Source organism: Podarcis raffonei, chromosome 2, assembly GCF_027172205.1.
Source record: "Podarcis raffonei isolate rPodRaf1 chromosome 2, rPodRaf1.pri, whole genome shotgun sequence".
In the NCBI taxonomy this organism is placed as follows: domain Eukaryota; kingdom Metazoa; phylum Chordata; class Lepidosauria; order Squamata; family Lacertidae; genus Podarcis; species Podarcis raffonei.
The window spans coordinates 81,409,396-81,432,826 of NC_070603.1; the positions used below are offsets into that span (position 1 = coordinate 81,409,396).

At 42.0% G+C, this 23,431-nt stretch overlaps 1 protein-coding gene across 2 annotated transcripts in view; it reads right to left on the bottom strand.

Moving 5' to 3' along the window:
- Positions 1-680: 680 nt before the first annotated feature.
- FGD3 (FYVE, RhoGEF and PH domain containing 3) overlaps positions 681-23,431 on the bottom strand; it is a 108,090-nt gene continuing 85,339 nt past the window's right edge. For both annotated transcript variants that reach the window (XM_053377794.1, XM_053377793.1), the window contains exons 15-19: positions 23,242-23,304; positions 16,936-17,058; positions 10,038-10,190; positions 4,366-4,506; positions 681-2,239 (exon numbers count right to left, since the gene is read on the bottom strand). In XM_053377794.1, the coding sequence (XP_053233769.1) occupies positions 2,015-2,239; positions 4,366-4,506; positions 10,038-10,190; positions 16,936-17,058; positions 23,242-23,304 (705 nt within the window). In that variant the 3' untranslated portion in view covers positions 681-2,014. The remainder of the gene's footprint in view (positions 2,240-4,365; positions 4,507-10,037; positions 10,191-16,935; positions 17,059-23,241; positions 23,305-23,431) is intronic.

Sequence of the window (23,431 nt, forward strand, 5' to 3'; positions counted from 1 at the left end):
TAATCCATTTGGCCAAAGCAATCCCTTGCACCAGGATTCCCCTTTTAAAAAATAAATTTAAATTGTATCTGTGCAAGCTGCTTTGCTTTTTCATACAGCCATGGCTATGTGCACTACTTATGGTCCTCAGTTGACTAGGATTGATGGGAGTCCCACATCTGCCACCTCCCTCCCTGTCATGCCCCGTTCATTTAACCCAGGTGGCTGATGGGACGAGTCTGGCTTGCGACCAGGTTTGTAGTAGCTACTGAGGAGGAGGAATGAGGGCAGAGAAGAATCAAAGGCTGATCAACACATCGCCTCCAGCAGCAATTCCTCACCTACTCGGACAAGTGCCCTAGCTCCACTTTTTCTGTAGTGCCTCAACATGCTGCTTCCTTTCTTTTTCTTCTGACTGGTTGGTAGAAAGGGCGTGTGGTCTCATTCTCTTATGGTATCGTGTTGCAAAAGGAGCCCACGGGCTGCACGATGAAGTCCTGGCCGGCATACTGAGAACATTGGAATGGAGAGGTGTGGCAAGCTGCATAGGACATGGTCATGGAAGCCATGATGAGGGGGAAACCAGAGGATTCACGGACCAGAAGAGCCACGTGACGCAAGTAACTGAATCCAAGAATGCTGGTTTTACCTCTTAGGTGATACCCACCTAAAATTTCTACGTTGAGTACCTGGCTCAGGAATCAATGGCATGGGTTTTTATTTGCATACATAAATATTTTTGCAAACAAAAGTACACAGGAAACGAATTACAAATTCAATTTATACAAGTGTCTTAACTGACAGACTAAGTTTCAGTTAGATCACTTTTGTAAAAAAAAAAAAGAAGAAGCTTAACATGTGGTATTTACAAATTATATAAATAAATCCTTGATTACTCAAAAAAGTTAATCGTCCTAAAAAAGGTCACCTTTACTGGGTGTACTAAAACTGTCCATTCATTTGGAACATCCCAGTTTGCAGTGTAAAACATTTGATTGCATACATTAAAAAGGAGGTTGTATAAAGAAATAAGAAAAGTGTGGGTAAAAGTAAAAAACAAAAACAAAATATTTATATTTATATATATATATATATATAGGAATACTTGATATTTGAGATTTCAAGGTGTCTTCCACAATGCCTTTCAGAAAACTCTACAAACGTATTCTACAGTATCTGTCTAGTGAAAAAAGTCATTGTAAGAAAGGACAGAGTTACCAAAAGAAACAGATCCATCACGTTGTTCTTACAGCACAGAGGAGACCATTATTATTTTTTTTAAAAATCCCAAAACAGAAGACAGAAAACAGCATGTCAGTGGCCAGCCACAAGCCTTGTACAACATTTAACTTAAAGGCAGCACTTTTGTAACGCACGAACTATACATATCCTTCACTCAAACAGCAACTGAAAGGAAGAAAAATACAGGGGGAGGGAGTGGAGTAAGAGAATCATAGAACTGTAGAGTTGGAAGGGATCCCAAGCGTCATCTAGTCCAATGGAATGGACCCCCTGGAATGCAGAAATCACAACGAGATCATACATCAACCTCTGCTAAAAACCTCCAAGGAAGGAGAGTCCACCAGGTTTCGTGGGAGTCTGCTTCACTGTCAAACAGCTCTTACTGTCAGAAAGTTCTTCCTGATGTTTAGACGGAATCTCCTTTCTTGTAACTTGAAGCCACTGGTTCGGGTCCTACCTTCTGGAGCAGGAGAAAACAAACTTGCTCCATCTTCCATGTGACAGCCCTTTAGGTATTTGAAGATGGCTAACTTGAATTATGATTTTTTTCCGCAGTTACTTTCAATAAAATTAATGCTTGCTCCTTTTCTTTTCCATCAATGTCAACAAGAACACCATTAATTACTACACTTACTTTTTCCATCTAACATATATGCCAGACAATCAGTACTGTATGTGATGAATGTACAATAATAAGGGGGTGGGGAGAAAACCATACATATTTTGAAAGTGCCATGATTATCGAGTTCAGCCCCCTGCTCCCAAAATATATCTTGGACCCCAGAAAAAGGCTTTAGGGCTCACTGGCTCCTTCACTTGGATCATAAATCTCCCCTTTAGCTGCTTTGGTGAGAATATCCATCCATTTTATTTGCAACTCTTCATCGTCTGCACTGAAATACATAGTCTGTTGGGACTGGCAGAGTTTGAAAACATGTTTTGAGTCAAACTTCTCACCAGAATGCGGAAATTCAACTTCATATCCTGGTAGGGGTATGCTTCGTGGAATCCGTCCATCCTAAACACACACAAAAGAAAAGCAGGAGTCAAAACCAAAAACTGGCTGGAAATAAAAAGAAAGCAGGTGACAGGTAAACTGGTGAAAAAAAATCAAGAGGATAGCCATTATTTCCCGATTTTTCTAGGAATGAGTAGTACTTGAAGATAAAACATTGTATAAAACACATGCATTTATCAGGATGTATTTTAAAGAAATTATTAGTGAGGGTCATCTTATCATGACGACTGAATTATTGTGTTGTAGACCAGGGCTGGGATGGTTCTGAAACCAAGAAGCCCTGGAATGCTAGTGACACAGAGGCCAAGGAAGAGACTCTCACCAAACTGTATCAAGAACCAGCTGTGAGGAATCTTCCTCTTTGAAGAAACCTCCTGGGATGATGAAGAGCTGAGGGGATGCCTCCCTGCCCATGTTCTCAGACATCAGTGATTTTTCCCTGTGAAATTCCACAGATCATAGCAGTCTGCATTCAGAATGATGCCTTGCCTGCCCCTAATCACTGAACCACCTACAGTTGTGGTGGCAAGTGGTCTCTATAGACTTCGCTATGCAGTGGCCTCTTTGCACTCCTTGGTCTTGAACAGTATTAACTTGCAAACTGCCTTGGGTTTTTAGAAAAGGGGGGGGGGAAGAATCTAGAATCTAGTTCATGGTTTTCATTTTGTTTTTTAACAGAACTAAACAAACACAAAAATAGTTGACTACTCGTGTATTTGTTTTGCCTTGAGGGGTTTTTAAAAGAAAACCACAACAAATGTTACAAAGTTTGGATTCAAGAGTTATGAGGCCCAGATTGCCTTCTCTCAATAACAACCTCTCTAGTGATTCTACGCACACATTCCACCAGTATTCTGCAAAGAGGCGTATTTCAAAGAAAGCAACGTTCTCTTCACTTTATTACAAGAGCAGCTACTGTTAAGACTGCATTAGCTGACGTGCCCTGCAGTTCCCTCACAAATCCATGTGGGAATGCAGGAATGATAACCAGAGAAGAAGCACCACCACTTTGCACCAGGGAGCATTTGTGCACAGAGATGCACCAAGCTGCTGGGCTTTTTAAGGCATCCACTCTGATTCTTTTTTTCATAACAATATTCGCAAATTACTACTATTCGCTCTCACTGGTTCCTGGGGCTACTGTTGATGTGCGTATGTTGACACTGCACACATAGTGCTTTTCAACCCAATTGGGATAGGAAAGCAATTTTTCTACATATTCTGTCAGTCAACATATTGCTCCTCTTTATCATCCCAGTATAAACGCCAGGGAGAGATCTGAAGATTGCTTCTATTACTGTATTAATCCTGTATGTATCTGGTGAATTTGATTTAGTTGTAAGTATGCCCGAGCTGAGGAAATCTACTTGTTTCATGCATTATCAAAACACATTCTCAGCACTTCTGCAAGTGCACAGATCTAATACTGTCAGAACGCTGAGCTTCATAAATCAAATGAAGATTTAAAGGCATGCAGTCTTACTGCCTCTGCCTTGTGATTTTTATCTTTGGGGAGGATGAATGCTTTTCAAAGCTCAATAAACCCTTTGAGATCTTCATTTTTTGGTGGGGGGAAATGCATCTCTTAAAAACGGGGGTGGGGGCGGGATAAATAATTATCAAAGTTGTACACCTTTTTGATGAAAGCAAGAAGTTCATTTATCATTTTCAAAAGACGAGAATGCTTTCTCTGAATGCCTGCAAGACATTCTGTTGTTGAAAGGAAGCCAAATCCTTCCAGCCAAATCATCTGATCTCAGAGCACACTTTCCCCTGCAAATTAAAATTGGGGGTACTTGCTCTGCTGAAGAAGTGTAAGAGTTATCTGCGCTTACAGTAAAAGGTGCAATGAGCTGCCTCCCTAGAGGGCAGCTAATTCTCCCCAGAGGAAGCCGACTGAAGAAAGGAAAAGGGCAGAGTACTGGGATGTACAGCCTCAGTGGGATGTACAGTGGATGCACAAAAACCTACAAATTAATCCATTGGTTTCCTGAACCTGTACGGTTCTCACGCAGCATGCTCACAAGTCCCGGCACATAGCTTAGGAATAACTGTCCCAGACCATTTCTCAGTATGACTTGTTTAATATATATTTTTAACAGCTTGTAAGATGCTCTGCTTTTTACCTGACTGCCTCCTTGTAGATATAAGACGAGAGGTTCAGCCTTAGGGATGGTGACCCAAACTTTACACCAAGTCTTTCCTTTTTCTTGGAACAGGAGGTGACTGCTGAAAAGGCTGCTTTCTGCTCCCAAAACGCTTTGCTTCTATATATAACAAATAAACCAAGCAGTGTTTATTCATGCGCTTGTGCTGAAGGCATTTACAATTTATTACGCACCTTAATGGTTTATTGGTTTATGTTCAAATATTTGTTCATGAATGGTCCATGGGAGCAGAAGTGTGATTACCAAGGTATTAATCCTTAAGCATACAGAGGTTTAATCATCATTACATATAATCAGGATTAAAAGACTCGCACGTAGGTGCTGAACTGTTTTTAGAGAACGTTAAGCTGAAAACCCCACCTCCACAGTCAAAGTTGAGAACAGCAATTAAGATGATACAGCTACTTTCATACGTAAAGTAGGTTGGAAGGAGAATGAAAATTAATTAGGAAGCTGCTTCAGCACAAGTGAATAGAGTCACAGCGCAGTGCTGCTGCAAGGATAAATAAAATCTCCAGGGTTTTAAACTTATTATTTAGGGAGGGTTTTTTAAAAAAAAAAATCCACTCCAAATCAGTGAGAACAGCCAAATCCAATGTATATTTATTACGAAGTAAGACTCATAGTGTTCAGTGGGACTTCCTTCCAGGCAAGTATTCATAGGATTGCTGCTAGGCAGAGCATAACCCTGCTGTTTCAGAAATGCCAGACATCTTTGAAGTCTATAATGCTGGGATTTCCATACGTCTCCTCTCTCCATAAGATATGACTTTCATTAATTTGTGAGCAAACAAAACCTAGTATTGTTAAGACCATGGGCCTGTAAAAGGGTAAAATAGTATTGGGAAATAATTTATAATGAATTGAGAAAAAAAGTTTAAAAACATTTTCCAAAAAAACCCAGAGTCCTTTCTGTTGGGGATAATTCAGACTGAAATTCCCATGTGTCAAAAAAAGGTTATTTATGCAGTCCATGTTTTGTTAGCCCAAAAATGGCAAACAAGCACGGTCCGAACTAAAGAAGAATGGGAACTTAAACTCATGGAATATGCGCAGCTTGTGGACCTAACATACAGAATAAGAAAACAAGAATAAAATACGTTTAAAGAAGATTGGAAAATGTTTATTGAATACATTGGGGGAAATTGTGTACACTTGAAAACACTGGCAGCATTAAGATAAATTCAACAGTGTAAATAAGTTTTGATGGATGTAATAATGGAATCAGGATGCAGGTGGTGCTGTGGTCTAAACCACTGAGCTTAGGGCTTGCCGATCAGAAGGTCAGCAGTTCGAATCCCTGCGATAGGGCGAGCTTGGTCCCTGCTCCTGCCAACCTAGCAGTTCGAAAGCACGTCAAAGTGCAAGTAGATAAATAGGTACCACTCTGGCGGGAAGGTAAACGGCGTTTCCGTGCGCTGCTCTGGTTTGCCAGAAGCGGCTGAATCATGCTGACCACATGACCTGGAAAAACAGTCTGTGGACAAACTCCCTGTGGTCAGCTCCCTCGGCCAGTAAAGCGAGATGAGTGCCGCAACCCCAGAGTTGTTCGTGACTGGACTTAACTGTCAGGGGTCCTTTACCTTTAATAATGGAATACTGAATGGAATACATAGTTAATATGCAGGGATTTATGTTATGCAAAATGAACCATGGAACGAGAAGAAGGGAAGTTTTGTTATTTTAAGGTTGTTTAAATGAACATTCTAAATTGTAAAACAGAAAATTTAATTAATTAATTTGTGTGTGTGTGTGTGTGTGTGTGTGTGTATGAGACCGTCATAACAAAATGCAAGGGCACAACTTCTATTTGTTTCAATAGGTCTTGCACAGGGGTGGTTTTTGTGAGTCTGCATCATCTAATAGCAGCATTTGCCTGAGTGTCAGGTGCTGACAACTCTCAATTTGCACCTTAACAATGCAAACAGAACTGTGAGGAGTTGGATATGCTCTGTTCCCCTTGGTAAGATGTACTTTCGATTTTTTTTAAAAAAAGCTTAAACTGTGGCATCTCCTGTGTGAAATTTACAGTCTACAAATCCTTGCATTGGCTATGTGAACAGGCACAAGGCGAGGGTGGGCTGAATGAGCACACTTGAGATGGAAAAATACCTCTGAAGAAAAACCATCAGAAATAATAGCGGCGCTATGTTCTGCAAACTGCAAATGGCAAGAGGGTTTGGTGTCCTGCCACTGACTTCACTGGAGTCTTTAGAAAAAAGAAAACCCTATTCTGTGATATGCAAATGGTGTGGTGCTGGTGGTGGTGAATTAAATCAATAATTTCCCCAGAACCACATATCAAAAAAGCAGAAGAGCCTCTAGGAATGCAGACACTGTACCTATTATGTTTTGTATAAGAAATCTCCAGAGAAACTACACATCTGCTAATAGATCAGGAAAAAAGGCAAATCCTTGAAGAGCCACTGAGTTCATGAAATATTAATTCGGGGAAAACACTTGAACCCCTAATCCTAGAAGCATTTCCTTGGATGTAACCCAAAGACGTCCATCCGTTACTTCATAGTACAAGGCAGCAGCCCAGATTAGGCTGCATTCTGTGCTATTCCCTTGTGTGTTTTACCTGAATCTCTAAGACTCAGCACAGAGCTAAATGCCTAACCCTATTAAGGAGATGAGCTTCCTTTCTCCTGAATGGGAACAGTATGCTGCCCTACTTGAGAGAGCAGGTCATATTTCACCGTACTGTATTTTAAGCAGTTGCATGGCTTTTAGGATTATCCAAAAACTTGGATTTCGGGCAAGGATTCCCCCATTACAGTTCCTCTGCAACAGCTTTCGACTGCAGTACAAGGAACTGCTTGTAGCAGTTACGAGGAGCATATTTCCAAGTAGAAGAGTAAGAAAGGTTATTAAAGCCATTTGGTGGGTCTTTGCCTCTGTTGCTGAAACCACCAAACTTCAAGTTACTAACAGGAGCCAAACTTTTAAGTTACCAGCAAGAACATACAGTGGGTGTTGCTGCCCTCCCAACCGTGGTGCTGATGCTGCTTCTGAGATGGTGCAGGGATGGAACAGAGAGGTCAGAGCTGCATAGGTTCAACAATAGGAACACTAGACTGGCTCCACTGGGGTGCCCCTGCAGCCTCAACCTTGTCCCTGCCTTGCCCCAACCCCCAGGCAATTCCAGTAAGCAGAAATGATGCTGCTGCTGGGAGGGTGGGGCAGTGGGGCTTCCCTCCATGCCAGGTTGCTTCTGGCTGGTGGATTGCGAAGACTTTTATTCTTTCTCCATGGCAGGTTAAGTCATTTGATAGAAGCAAATGGAGGTCTGATCTGCAGTGAAAGCTATGGATGGGGATTCCTAACAGCAGAGTTTGGAGAGAGGCAAATATAAGTCAGTAGTAGTAGTCAATATAAGGTTATCTCTCACTTGGACTACTGCAATGAGCTCTATGTGGGGCTATCTTTGAAGGTGACCCGGAAACCACAACTATTTCAGAATGTGGCAGCTAGACTGGTGACTGGGAGTGGCCGGCGAGACCACATAACACCGGTCTTGAAAGACCTACACTGGGTCCCAGTATGTTTCTGAGCACAATTCAAAGTGTTGGTAAAAGGTAAAGGGACCCCTGACCATTAGGTCCAGTCGCAGACGACTCTGGGGTTGCGGTGCCCATCCCGCTTTACTGGCTGAGGGAGCCGGCGTACAGCTTCCAGGTCATGTGGCCAGCATGACTAAGCTGCTTCTGGCGAACCAGACCAGCACACGGAAACGCCGTTTACCTTCCTGCCGGAGCAGTTCCTATTTATCTACTTGCACTTTGACGTGCTTTCGAATTGTTAGGTTGGCAGGAGCAGGGACCGAGCAACGGGAGCTCACCCTGTTGCAGTGATTCAAACTGCCGACCTTCTGATCAACAAGCCCTAGCCCTAAACGGCCTCGGTCCAGTATACCTGAAGGAGCGTCTCCGCCCCCATCGTTCTACCTGGACACTGAGGTCCAGCGCTGAGGACCTTCTGGAGGTTCCCTCACTGCGAGAAGCCAAGTTACAGGGAACCAGGCAGAGGGCCTTCTCGGTAGTGGCATCCGCCCTTTGGAACACCCTCCCACCAGATGTCAAAGATAACAACAACTACCAGACTTTTAGAAGACATCTGAAAGCAGCCCTGTTTAGGGAAGCTTTTAATGTTTGATGAACTACTGTATTTTGATATTTTGTTGAAAACCGCCCACAGTGGCTGGGGAAACCCAGCCAGATGGTGGGGTATAAATAATATATTATTATTCTTATTATTAAGATGGTTAGAGAACCAAAGATAATATATTATTATTCTTATTATTAAGATGGTTAGAGAACAGAAGATAATATATTATTATTCTTATTATTAAGATGGTTAGAGAACCAAAGATAATATATTATTATTCTTATTATTAAGATGGTTAGAGAACCAAAGATAATATATTATTATTCTTATTATTAAGATGGTTAGAGAACAGAAGAGCCAGAGGCACCTCTGGGGCTGAAGTCAAGCACCTGTGTTAGCAGCACTGAAGTGACCCCTCCCACTGGGTGCAAGCCTGGGCAGTGTGTATGGAAGTCCTGAACTGCCCAGACGACAAGCCCCCTCTCTCAGCCTTGCTGATGTGGTCCAAAGTAAAACAAAGCAATATTTTTGGCACCAACTTAGCCGCAGGAGTTGCTGGAAGGAGGCGTACAAGGTGCCATCCAACCATCTGAGGGACTCCACAGTATATAAAAGAACGACAATAGAACAGAACAATTTGGGCAGAAAAAACCTAATATACAGCCACAGTTTTAACTCTGGAGGGAGTTACTACAAATTATATAATCAGTGCAGCTGGTACACTCTTCAGGTTTATGTTCCTTGCATCTATTAAAACCTTGTGTACCTCCTTGCACTGAGAATTTATTCTAAACTTTTGCAGCACAACTTTATATTATCAATGACTTGCATGCTTAGTGTTTACAGTCCTTATCCTTGATGCATGCTGACACACATCCCTCCCTGTGTATAGCAATATAGCTAAAAGTGAAAGGGCAACCGCCACACACAGAACAAGCTTTGGCACAGGTTTAACTCCTTAGCTTGGATCTAAATCTTCAAGTTCCACATCCTAACACAACACTTTGTCTGCTGCGCCAAACCAATTATCAATATAGCAGCTGCTATTGCCTTTCTTTTGTTTGTTTTGTTACTCTCAGATATCCACACAATCCACATTTTAAAGGAAAGGAAGATTTCAGAAGGCAGAATTCTCTAATGTGCAAGTGTCAGTGCATAATTGCTCTAACATAAAACAATTTCATTATACATCTACAGCTCTGCTCCTGAGAATTGGGCTTCATTCCATAATGTGCAACCCCCTGTTCAGGCTGAAAGCAACAATGGCTGAAAATTATGTGCATGGGGGTGGCTTATGTTCAGGGAGAAAAAAAAGTGCATATAAAATAAAATTGAAAGGACTGAAAAGACATAATGCAGCAGCAACTATGAAACTGGCCCTCTGGTAGGTCTATGTAATAAATGATGGATTTCTGAATGTTTAAGTATTGTGAGGCAAGACCATGAAATGATTTTAACAATGAAACGTATGCTTCTGCTGAGTAACTAGTCGTTTTAGGTGTTAATACGACAAAATATACCTCCGTTGCCATTTTTTTCTTTTGTTCTCCTGCACCTTCATTGCCCAAGACACACGGGGTTGCTGATGGCAGTTGAAAACATTCTTTACACACTCGGTTGTGGCGGCTGTTATCAGCAAGTGTTTTAAATTCAGAGCATTTTGCACAGATAACCTGGATGAAAAAGAACAGGACTTTATTCTTAAGTCATTATCGGACACACAAAAAACTCCTTTATAATTAGAACCACTTTGGTTCCTGTTCCCAAAAGCAATGATCTTGAATGATAATAACACAGGAATTTCAGGTATTATGTCCAAGTTACGATCACTTCCCACCTGCTTGGCACTAGAGAATGATTTTGCTATTCCATGCTATTTGTTAAAACTCTACCTACAATGGGTTTGCCTTCCTGTTCAGTGTTATAAAAAGCATTTTCAGTTATACTGGATTAAAATTTTATCAGGTTTCCTAGAAGCCCATCTAAATATAAATTTATAAGAACCCCATTAATGAAAGGGTGCTAATAGGTGCTTCATAAACATGACATCTTGTTTACACCAGCTAAAGTTCTGCATTGTGCAAGGGAGAGGTGGAAATTCAGCACTTCAATCACTTTGGCCACGTTGAACTTGAACAAGTAAGGGCATCAATATTCATTTGTTGGAAATTTTTCCAAACAATTAGCAAATCATTCTTTCAAAGCAACAAAAATTCAAAAATGCAGGAAACCGTGAGAGAGAAGGTTTCGACATAAGAATGTACACCTGCAAATTGATGGGTGAATAACGAGCTGCTTTTTCACAGGATTCTTCCGAACATTACTTGAAACAGGAACAGCAGCAAGGAACCCAGAGAGATATTTCTGTTGTGGGTTTTTTAGAACTGTTATTGCTGTAGAGACACGATGACAGTCGTACCAACCATTCTGATACTGCTATTTTGGGTGCAGTAACAGCAGTCTATTTTGTACAGGACCGTGAGTGACTGGAGCATTGATAATCCACAAGACAGTATGTCTTGACACACTTAACTGACTCTCATACTGGTAAGGCATTAACTGAAAGCATCTTTTTAGGTAATGGCCTTTCATGTCTGAAACACAGACTTGCAGCTAGATCCAAAACATAATGCTTGATAAAATAGAAGATTACAATTAATGCACTGACCTAGCATATGGCTGCAGGATGCAGGGGAAGATTATACCTCAATCATTTAAAGCACAGAATGCATGAAAAATATGATACGTATATTATTTGTGAAAGCTCATCATACCCTATTTGACTCCTATAACAAGAGTGGAGCTAAATTTTCCCAAAGCATGTTCTCTTATCAATTAGAACGTCTAGAAAGTTAGTACAGTATTTTTAAATGAGTGAAGGCGAAAGGCTGAAATCAAGTCTAAATATGATTTTGGATAGGAATCTGGCATATCAGCTGAATAACACTTTACCTTGTAAAAAATATATATGTGGATACTGGCAATAAGGGGCTTTCTTCCCCAGGTCATAAAAGCCTCTATATACTCAGCCTACATATGTGCCTGAAAATCAAACCTCATCAGACCTTGTGAATTTTCTGGAGAATCTTCTGGGAGAAATGCAGGATGTCATTCATTAGATGGGAATTGGATAGCTATATGCCAGGGGTGGAGAATATTCTGGGAGCCATGTCAGTGATGGGCAGGGGCAGAGAGGGAAAAGGTGGAGCACTGGGTGTGACTCCTGCCTTTGTACAGCTGGCTACCTGCAGACATCAGATGTTTCTAGCTCTCCATCCAGACAAGCAAGAGGCATCATTGCAGTTCAGGGACCCAATCCAGCCAGGGAAAAGCATCCAAGGGGGCCAAGTGAGCAGGGTGAGCAACGAGGGGTGTGGCCTGTGCAGGAGGAATGGCCAAAGGAGAGTCCCAAGGCTCCTCACCCTTGGTATAGGCTAACAAATTGGCTCAGTGAGTTTTGATTAACAAAAGAGAAAGGCAAATCTACCATCTTTTAGTTGCAGTAGTTGGTAATTAGGGTAGGGGTGCATTTATCTGGCTTATATCTGGGAGCAAGACCATGCAATGTACACCAGTGGCATCGTCTTTTGGAAAAAGTGTATTTCTGAGGTTTGATGGCTCATAACACCACTTTTTTGGGGAGCAATACCATAAAATTATACATCAACGGAAAGATAATTTAATGAAGAATGTAATGCAACAAAGTTTGTTCAATTATCTGTAGTCTATCAAAAGCTATATCCAAATAACCAAAAAAAGGAAGCACAACTGGCTTAGGTTGACATGTAGTAGTTTCCCTTCATTTGAATGTAGCCATCAGTGTTTAGAGAGCCAATCAGGTATTATGAGCCATCAAACCTCGGAAATACACTTTTTCCTAAAGGTTTCCACAATTTTGGCCACTAGTTAACTCAACATGTTGGGGGTTTCCCATTTAGTAAGATCAATTTCCTAGAAATATTCTCTACAGCACTCTTCCTAAACAGACGGCCTATAAGTCTCATGAGATCCACGGACTCTCTGACTCCTTCCCTTCCATCACCATTGCCCCTGAATTGGTCTCTGCTTCTCTTGGGTACTGCCAGCACCTCAAGCCTATTTGCTTCAATTCTGCACCATTATTGGTAATTCATACTGAAGAGGGATAGCTCAGCAGTTGAGCAAATGGCTTGCTCCTATATTCAATTCAATTAATCTAGTCATCAAGGAAGAGTGACATAATGTTTGCTTTGTAATTGCAGGTACTCCTGAGGACAAATAGCATGTAAGAAAATGAAATGCTCATCAGGAGAATGGTGAATTGATAACATCTCTATTGCACAATGAACCAAACAAATAGAAGCAATAAGATGGAGAGGTTTTGATTTCAAAACAAAATAATGCAAATAAAGATGGTCACCATCCAAAATGAGATATATAAATGGTGTCAGGGGAACTCTCTATTTTAAGAATCTTTGTTGTTCTGCAAATCAAGGGACAGAACAACATATTCCCAATTATTCAAAGTTGCTTGAGAAGTATTGTGCTCTTTCAATATGCAAGTCCTGAAAAATGGAATATGAAAATATATGCATTTTCTTTTTCTAGAAGCATGCACGTTGCCAATCTTTGAACTGCATATCAAGAAAGTAGTTTTTTTCAATAATAAAAAGGAAAAGGAAAAAGGAAAATATCTATACAGCAAAGCTGGCAACATAGTTGTGATTCAAAACATATGAGATTTTAAACTCTGGCTGAAATAGGCATGGAAACTGCTGATATTTCAAACATTATCAGCTAAAACTGTTACAAAGCTGTTCATTTTTTCCCTATCAATAGGTATGTTTCACCCATCCATCCCTGACCTCCACGAATCCACTACACAGAGATGGGATGGTCTATGATGAAATATTTGCTATAAAATCTGGAAAATGAGGGTATGCATTTTCTGCGGCATGCATCTTATCTTAAAACCTTTCTAATGGATTCTTTGTAAAGAATGTGTTGCAGCAAACTATACATTAAGATTACTATAACTATTTCTTAACAGTGTGTAGTTCCTAGATGAAAGGAAAGAGGTACTGAAAGAGGCAGATGTTGCAAAGCATTTCCTGGCTTCACCGCTTAGGCCATATCTGTGTCTCACTGCCTAATGCTTGCAGTGTTGCACATAACTTTTTTGATTCAGCATTTTGGACTTGCTGTTTTTTATTTATTTATAATTAAATAAAACAACTCACTAATAAATAAAATACCGTATTTTTCGCACCATTGGACGCACTTTTTTCCCCTTAAAAAGTAAGGGGAAATGTCTGTGCGTCTTATGGAGCGAAGCCAGCAAGAGCCGCTGCTGCCGACAAGCTCTGCGCAGCTCTCCCTTTAAAGCAAGAGCTGCATAGAGTGTGTCTGCGGCTCTGGCTGGGTTTACAGGAAGGCGGGAGGAGGGACTGCCGTCTGTCCCTCCTTCTGGCTGATTGTAAACCCAGCAAGAGCCGCGGCTGCTGAGCTGAGCCGGGGAGGAGGGAGGGAAGGGGATTCCGTTGGTCCCTCCCTCCTCCGTGGCTCGCTTTGAAGCAGCAAAGTGGGAGGGAAGCCGCTTACACCTGTGTAAGCAGCTCCTCTCCCACTTTCCTGCTTCAAAGGAACTACGGAGGAGGGAAGGAAGGGGACACATGGATCCTCGCTGCTCGAGGCTGCATTGAAGCAGGAAAGTGGGAGGGGAGCAGCTTACACCCGTGTAAGCAGCTCCTCTCCCACTTTCCTGCTTCAAAGCAACCACGGAGGAGGGGAGGAGGGGACCCAAGGATCCTCCTCGCTGCTTGAGGCTGCAGCGGATTCCCTCCTCCCGGGCTCCCTTTGAAGCAGGAAAGTGGGAGGGGAGCAGCTTACACTCGTGTAAGCAGCTCCTCTTCCACTTTCCTGCTTCAAAGCGGAGGGAATCCCCTCCGTGGCTTGCCTCGAAGCAGGGTGCGGGGGTTCAGTGGGGAAAGAGGGCAGGAAATAGATGCTGGGCAGGAAGACTTTGACCACTGGAAAGTCCACCTCAGCCTCCCCAGATTTCCACTGAGACAGCCAGGCATGGCCATAAGAGCTGGAAACTTGCATGGGCTGTTTATTTAAAGACGAAAACATGCACTCATGTGAAAGAAATCCTCCCAGGTTCCTGGACACAACCCACACTTGATATTCACACAAGGTTACATGGATGGCATTGGCAACTGGAGGAGCAGCATGGTTAAAGAGCAAGTCCTGGTTTCAAGCTTAAGATCAGCTCTTTCGTGGTGGCCTCAAACAACCCTTTAGCTGCAAGGGGAATCCCTCCCTTAATTCAGGATGCTACAGTCTACACATGCTGTGGCTGCCTGCCCTTTTCCCTGAGCTGTAAAAGCACCTTCAAGAGGGTGATGGGAGGTGACACAGTCATCTTCCAGATGTGCAAAGAACCACCCTCGCCACACTAAATGTGACAGCAAGCCTCACACCCAGATCTGAAGCATTAATGGGAACCTAGGAAGCTGCCTTATAAGGAGTCGGATCCACTACTCCATCTAGCTTAGTAATGTCAACACTGACTGGTAGCAGTTTGCCAGAGTTTCAGGCCTAGAGAGGCTGGGGATTGAACGTGTGGTGTTCTGCATGCAAAGCCACTGAAGTTACAGCTGTTCCCTTTAAAAACAAACTAAGATTGTAGTCCCCATGGTTCTGAAGGGCTAATTTAAACAGGAACAGAGGGACCTTCCCTGTACCATGTCAGGACCCCTGAGCCCATTTAGCTCAGTTTTGTCTTCACTGATGGGCAGAGGCTCACCTGGGTTTCAGGAGACACACCTTCAGTCCTACCTGGAGAAGCTTTCAAGGACTGAACTTGGGATCTTCTCCATGCTATCCCCATTGAGCTATGATGGTTCCCTCTCTTCTCCTCCCCTCCTCCTACGCAGGAGGCCTATCTTGGCTTGTCATTATAATGTATATATGTCAAGGGCTTTGAGATGCATATAAAATCAGGCTCAGCATTATTAACTGGACTTAGATAAGCCATGGTTCCCCTTCCTTCCCTCCTCTGAGGCTCACTTTAAAGCAGCAAAGCGGACAGGAGCCACCCGCTTTGCTGCTTTAAATAGTTTAGTACAACATTTGATTCAGAATATTTTTTTTCATGTTTTCCTCCTCTAAAAACTAGGTGCGCCTTATGGTCAGGTGTGCCCTATGGAGTGAAAAATACGGTAGATTATTCAAAAGTGGCTATGAAATTCTTGTTAGATTAATACCAACAAGTCATTCAACAAATATTAGATGTCTTGATAGGTTCAGGTTTACTGAGATAATTTGAAGGAAACCAAACACAGCCTAGTAAACACCAATGTAATTTAACAAGAGTGTCTAGCCTCATTAGCTTGCTTTATATTACTCTACTGAGCTCAGAAAATTCAAACGCCCTTCATTTGCACAATTACCAGAATAAGTGTTGGTGCTGACCTTTAAAGCCATAAACAGACTTAGCCCTGTATACCTGAAGGAGTGTCTCCATCCCCATTGTTTAACCTGAACACTGAGATCTAGCTCCAATGGCCTTCTGGCGGTTCCCTCCCTGCGAGAAGTGAGGTTACAGGGAACCAGGCAGAGGGTCTTCTCGGTAGTGGCGCCCTGTGGAATGCCCTCTCATCAGATGACAAGTACATAGGTAACTATTATAAGACATCTGAAGGCAACTCTGTATGGGGAATATCTTTAATATTTAATGATTTATTATGTTTTTATATATGTTGGAAGCTGCCCAGAGTGGCTGGGGCAACCTAGTCAGATGGGTGGGGTAAAAATAGTAAAATTATTCAAACTATTGTTGTTGTTATATTAGAATGTAAGTGGTTAAGAAACAAAGCTATCTAAAAGTTGGGGTTGATTATTTATCAAAGAGAAGTACATCTGACGGTTCTGTTAGATGAGAAAGATAATCTGTGGCTTTTAATAATGGCAAGTTTTAATGTTTGGATCATTCATGTTAAATTAAGCAAAACATGGGCAAAATGGCTGTGATTGGAAAAAACTGAAAACAAATTCCAATGAAATCAATAAACCTTGGATTAAAGTTTCACTGGATTTCAACAGAATTTAATTTGAAGTATCTATGTTTAAAAAGAAAAAAACTTTTTTTCTTATTTAGAAATGGTGTGAAATTTGTCCTAAGAGCTCTATCCAGATACTTTTTGATCCTGATTTTCCCATTGTTAAGGAGCATGGTACACCAGAAGATAAAAACGTGGAAAAGGGGAAATCAATCTACTTATGCAGACAGTCTTGGGAACTGAAGGACAGTATAATACTTGAGAAGATGATTCCCCCCCCCTTTTTTTTGCAGAATTTTATAAAGAAAAACCAGCTTGTTCCAAATAAGTAACAATGCACATACATATAAATAGTAATTTTCACTCCAATACTCACTGCCCCACATTGCTTGCAATGGTGACGTCTTTTTGTAATGGAGTTGAAGCTTTCACTGCAGCTTTTGCAAGCTTGCTTCTCCTTTTCTCTCTTTGATTTGGAGGATTTTCTGCAACACTCAGGCTGGGATGAAAAAATAAAATTTAAATGTTAAACAATCTGACTTTGAACCAGTGAAGGGCAGCTTGAGCCCCACAAGTGTATTATCATTATTATAGTTTGGTATCTATAATGTCGAGATTTTAACACACGTGGTTAGCAGAGTTGCATTTCGAGTGCCAGATATATCTTAACTCAAGATTTGCCAGTTGTTTTGGGCCAATAAAACTTTCACCGCCAAACAGCTCTAGACATTTGGAATGATGGCTAGACCAGCTATTTTAAAAGCCTCTAACAAGGGTTGAACTAGCACTGTTTAGTTAAGAATTATAGATTTTCTAAGAAGTCTATTATTTGCATGCTCAAGGTCTCTTTACCCTTCCTGATATGTGAGCTGCCTTCTCCCTCAGAAAGTATTTCCTGCTGTGCAAGCAACATGCAAGCAAACTACCTGCAAGGATGTATATTTTGAGCGAGACTTCTTTGTCTGAAGAATTTGAGACAACTACTCAAAAGGAAGAATGCAGGCCTTCCCAGGCAGTTACAGGCAGACTTCAGGAGAACTTCAAGCATATTGGAAAGCCAACAATTGGTCATGGTTTCAGAATGGCTACAAATCATAATCTGTTAGGATGAAACAAATTACGATCCTGCATTTGGACATAACTTTCAGGAATTCCTTCTTTCCTGGTTTGTTTACCTGCTCTCACTGGGAAGGAGCAAAGTGGAAACAGCTAGGCTGCATGTGCAGCCAAGAACCTTAGCCTGCCAAGTACGTGTGCATGAGCAGTAAAGATTTTAATCATTCAATCCCATCACTACAAGCAAAGCAGCAACTGCAACACTACCCAGTTCAGAACCAAGCATATGGTTCATTTCAAAGAAGTTGTTTAATTTATATCAACATTCATTTCTTGCCCCAAAGAGCACAAAGATCGTTTTTTAAAGGTATAGGTATGGCCTGTAATTAAACTTTATGGAGTGTGTTATAGGTTTGCTAACAGTCTTCCATGCACTGCCTTTTCTGCTCACATTGCAAACCACACACTCAGAGGCTGCTTCAGTATGTAAAGAAGCTCTCAATTACTATAGCAACTAACAATTACAAGTGTCCGGAATATTAGCTACTGATGACATTTATTTCAGGTGTACACAAAAGCTTTTGAAATAAATAAATTAAAGGGCCATTCCACAACAAGCTAGCATTGTGTTGCCGATCATACAGGCTCAGACTACAACATCACCACCAATTTGCACCTTTGCTGTCACTGCGGCCTATGATTTGCCTCAGCCTTAGCGCTAGGGATTTCCACCAAGCTGTACTTTATCAGGTGCAACATCTATTAGGTAAAGGTAAAGGGACCCCTGACCATTAGGTCCAGTTGTAGACGACTCTGGGGTTGTGGTGCTCATCTCGCTTTATTGGCCGAGGGAGCCGGCGTACAGCTTCTGGGTCATGAGGCCAGCATGACTAAGCCACTTCTGGCGAACCAGAGCAGCACACAGAAATGCTGTTTACCTTCCCGCCGGAGTGGTACCTATTTATCTACTTGCACTTTGACGTGCTTTCGAACTGCTAGGTTGGCAGGAGCAGGGACCGAGCAATGGGAGCTCACCCCATCGCTGGGATTCAAACCGCCAACTTTCTGATTGGCAAGCCCAAGAGGCTCAGTGGTTTAGACCAAAGTGCCACCCGCGTCCCTTTTAACACCTATTAGAGAGCCCTGCAAATAACACAGAGTGAAAGAAATGCCTTGCTAGCTCCTACATTCCACAACAACCCTGTATGCAGTGAACGGGTCTCAGCCATCTAGAACCACTAAAAGGATCCGACAGAAAGGAATTGAGCAAACGTCGTCAGAACCCAATTCGGCTTCCTCCAGGATATTTCAGTAGTGGTGGTGGAGCACTTCTCATCCATCACCAAAAAGAGTCTTGTTGCATGGCAACTTCAGGGAAGTGGAAAAATAAAGGATGAAAGGGTTACTGATGCCAGTGCCTTGGAACTCTTGGGATATGAGTATTGCCTCCCCTGAATCCTCCTGCCTTGTGGATGTGCACTGGTGCCTTGAGGAAATGGTACATGTGCAACCTGCATTGAGTGCACTTTGGGGTTCTGCGTAGGTTGAGAGTTTATTCCCACAGCCCCACTACTTTTCTACAAGAATAGGGGGTTCTCCAACATTAGAATAGCCTGCTTGATCAGGTTAATGGCCCCTGTGGTCCTGCATCCAGTACCCACAGTGGCCAACCAGATGACGGCGACAACAACAACAACAACAACAACAACAACAACAACAACAACTTATTTGTACCCCGCCCATCTGGTTGGGTTTCCCCAGCCACTCTGGGCGGCTTCCAACAAAGATTAAAAATACATTAAAATGTCACACATTAAAAACTTCCCCAAATAATAATAATTTATTTCCCACAGATGCCTATGGGAAACCAGCCAGCAGGACCCGAGCACAAGAGCCCTCTCTCCTCCTGTGATTTCCAGCAACAGGTATTCAGAAGCATTGCTGCCTCCAACTGCAACAGCAGAGCGTAGCCATCAATATCCCTCTCCTCCATGGATTTGTCTGAGCCTCCAAGCAGGTGAGCATCACGGCCTTCTGGGGGAGCGAGTTCCATAGACCCCTTTCCAGCACAGCAGAATCCCTAGTGTTCTGCCTTCAGCATTTACATGCCAGCATGGAAACTCACTCAACAGGTGAACAGGCACGATTTCACAATGATGGGAGTGAAACTGACGGAATGCTCAGTTACTCAACCCCGTGTAATGCTACAGGCTTTGCAATTTACTTCCATTTATATTTTAGAGAGTGACGGTATGATGTAAATAAGGCAACCTATATAAAAATGGCAGTGAAGACATGGTCATTCCTCAATGACAATTCTGAAAAGAATGCCAACCAGCAAATAAAAAAAAGCAATAGAAACTTCTGTGTATTTGGGATGCAAAACCACTATGCAGTATTTACTAATGTATTTTACATCATTTTAATACCCTACCCCACAATTTTAACTATCTGGTATAGCTTTCTTAATTAATACTGGCCATATTGCAATGTCTTAACCATTCCTTTAGGAAGCTGGACAGAATAAAGAAGGCAGCTTCTAGTTTGCTGCCTATCACCACCACCAAGTGGTTCAGCTGTATAAAGACTTAAAGAGAGAGAAAAGAGGCTGTGCTTAACACAGGAGCTCTTGGATGGCACAATCCAGCCAGCCGTTGACGGGTGCTTTTCAAACGCTAGGAGAAAGATTCATACACAAATGTATAAATATGAACCTTGTTTTCAACATTTACTGCGAGCTTTAAGTGCCATTCCTATTAAACAGAGAAGCCATTTGGCTTTTTATTAAAAAGTAGCATGTCTACTGTAAGCAAAATACACAGATTTATTTTTTAAAACAACAACAACAACTATTTAAATGGGTAACACAATTGAGATTAAGTACAGAAATGTCATAATGCAAAATATACAAAGCTGCTATCTTCTTTAATTTTTTTATAGTTCAAAAAACCTAATTGATGCTTATAATAATATTGTGTTGTTGTTGTTTAGTCGTTTAGTCGTGTCCGACTCTTCGTGACCCCATGGACCAGAGCACGCCAGGCACTCCTGTCTTCCACTGCCTCCCGCAGTTTGGTCAAAATAATATTGTACATTAATATAAAAAGTAACCATAACCACTGTTCACAGCAAGACCCAAAGAATTCCCCACGGCAAAAAGCTTCCCACAGCATTTATGCATTTCTTCCTCTCCCATACCAGAGCAAGCAGCCAAGCCCTGGCAAACATCAGATGTAACAGCGATGTACCATCGCCGCCAGCTGCCATTCAAGAGCTGCTGGGATTGCTGTGACTATTTAGAGCAGTTGCAACAAATCCCAACCAAGAAATTAAGTTGCCATATCCATACAGTTGTCCACCAAGCATTTTATGAAAATGCCAGGCAGTTGCGCAGCATCTCAAATTGTTGAATGGCAAACGAGTATGCTGTTTCCCAGCCCAAAATTTACACACACACACACACACACACACACACACACTGATGGATCATTTAAAAAATCAAAGCGGTTTGCAACAGCAACTACCTCTAATAAAAACATGTAAAATTTTAAAATCAAAGACCATCAACTGACCACTATGGAAATAGGGTAGCACAGAGAAGTTCTCAGCAGGTATTTAAAGGTTGAAACAGAAGGCACCTGCTAATGCTCTATTAGCAGAGCATTTCACAGGACTGGACCAACAATACTAAAGGCTTGGTTTCTTGTTGTCAGATGAGCACCGCCCCAACTTGGAGAATGACCAATGATGCTTCTACAGATGATCTCAATGACTGAGTTAGGTTATAAGGATTTAGGCAATCCAGGACCCAGGTTTTTCAGGGCTCTGTTAAGTAATGTAAGGATCTAGAACCTAGTTTGGTAGTAGATGGAAAGCAAAGGCAAATTTTCTAGGAAAAGTATTGCATGTTGGGTTTACTGAAGAGCCTGGGACTATGTCTCCAGGTGTTGCTAGACTACAACTCCCATTAGCTATGCTGACTGAGGATAATAGGAGACAGAGTTCTGGAGGGTACCACAATGACTACCCCTTCCATTGAGTTACATCGCATAATGGTCTTGTGGGCTGTGGCAGGGAAACCCCCCCCCCCCAATTTCATCCACATGATCTCTTTCTTCAAAACCTCATAGGAAATCATTCTGGCAGCACACATTGCAGATAACATGCCACACACTTTATTATGGGTGGTATTTAACTCAGTTTCACTCAGGGTAGACCACTGAAATTAGTGGGCCTAACTTAGTCAAATGGCCTGTATGAATCCCTGGAGTGCACGCTTGTTTACAACAAGACATTTTGAGCTTGAGAATACTATGGTGTGACTGAAACTGTAAGAAGGGCTGCAATACTTAATCAGTGAATATACCTAATTACCGTTTGAGTGACAAAAAATGTGCCCTTCATTTAAGCAGGCAGCAGATTTTTAAAATGGAAAGTGGTTTAAATGCAAGTGTTTCCAAAAACTGTAGGTGACAGGCACTATCTCAGAAAGGGGACTCCACCTCCTGCTCTCTCTCAAAGGATGCCTCTTCTAAGATGATGCCTGCTGGGACATATGAGTGTGACATCGGAAGAACAAGAGGGATACAGTGGTACCTCGGGGTTACATACGCTTCAGGTTACAGACTCCAGTAACCCAGAAATAGTGCTTCAGGTTAAGAACTTTGCTTCAGGATGAGAACAGAAATCGTGCTCCAGCGGCGTGGCAGCAGCAGGAGGCCCCATTAGCTAAAGTGGTGCTTCAGGTTAAGAACAGTTTCAGGTTAAGAACGGACCTCCAGAACGAATTAAGTATTTAACCCGAGGCACCACTGTATGTCCCCCCCAGCATTACTATTCATATGCAAATTTACACAGATTTAATCAACCAATCTTACTAGACTGAAACTCATCTGATTAATTGGCTACAATTTCTTTCATCAGGTGAAAGCCCTAATTATAAAGAATGCCAAGTACAGCACGCTGAATTAAAGCAGTTTAGCCTAGAGCGGCAGCTTTTCATGTAAGAAGCACCATCTGATATCTTAACTGGTGAACATCCGAACCAGACCTAAGACTCTAGTTTCCTAATAAAAGACATCTGTGGCATATTATGGATGTGAGCCACAATTTGCAGTGCTTACATTGAAAACCATCATTACGGGGGAAATTACTGTGCCTTTCCCAGCTGCCGAAAGTAAAGTGTTTCTGCTGATAATTCAAAGACTTCTAGTGAAACACAGAACGGACGAGCTTATCTTTCTAGTCTTCAGCTCAGACTTAAGGAAACATATATGTCAAGTAACAATGGCTTATTTTGTACTGGCTTCAGGAGTCCTGCTCGCTTGTAAACAGAAGACAATGATTTCTTTTCCAACAGTATTCAAAGGAAGCTAATTCAGTCTGCATATGGGCTCGTGGTTTCAGAAGTGAGGTCAGTGTTGAAAGTTTTACATTAGAAAAGGTCAGGAGCAATTTTCACTAATGGTGAAAAGGCACAGTTCAAGTAAATAAAATTCGAATAGAGAATATAGGCTAATGCATGACCATGTCTGGAACGGGCCTGCTCCCCCCCTTTCTCCCCTCTCATCAAAACAAAACATTTGAACATTTGATTTAATGAGGCATCCTCCTTGCAATCGCTTACCCCTCCAGATGTGCTGCTACCATCTGTTCCTGGCATGGATTCCACAGAACTGGTGCTCGCTATCTGTTGTGGGAAAGCCATAAGAAAGCACATGAATACTAATAAAACACCCAGCTCTTTAATAGCTCAATACTATGAGCTCTTGCACTGGCCAAGGAGTGTTTGGGAAGGGTCACTATGACTGCTGTTA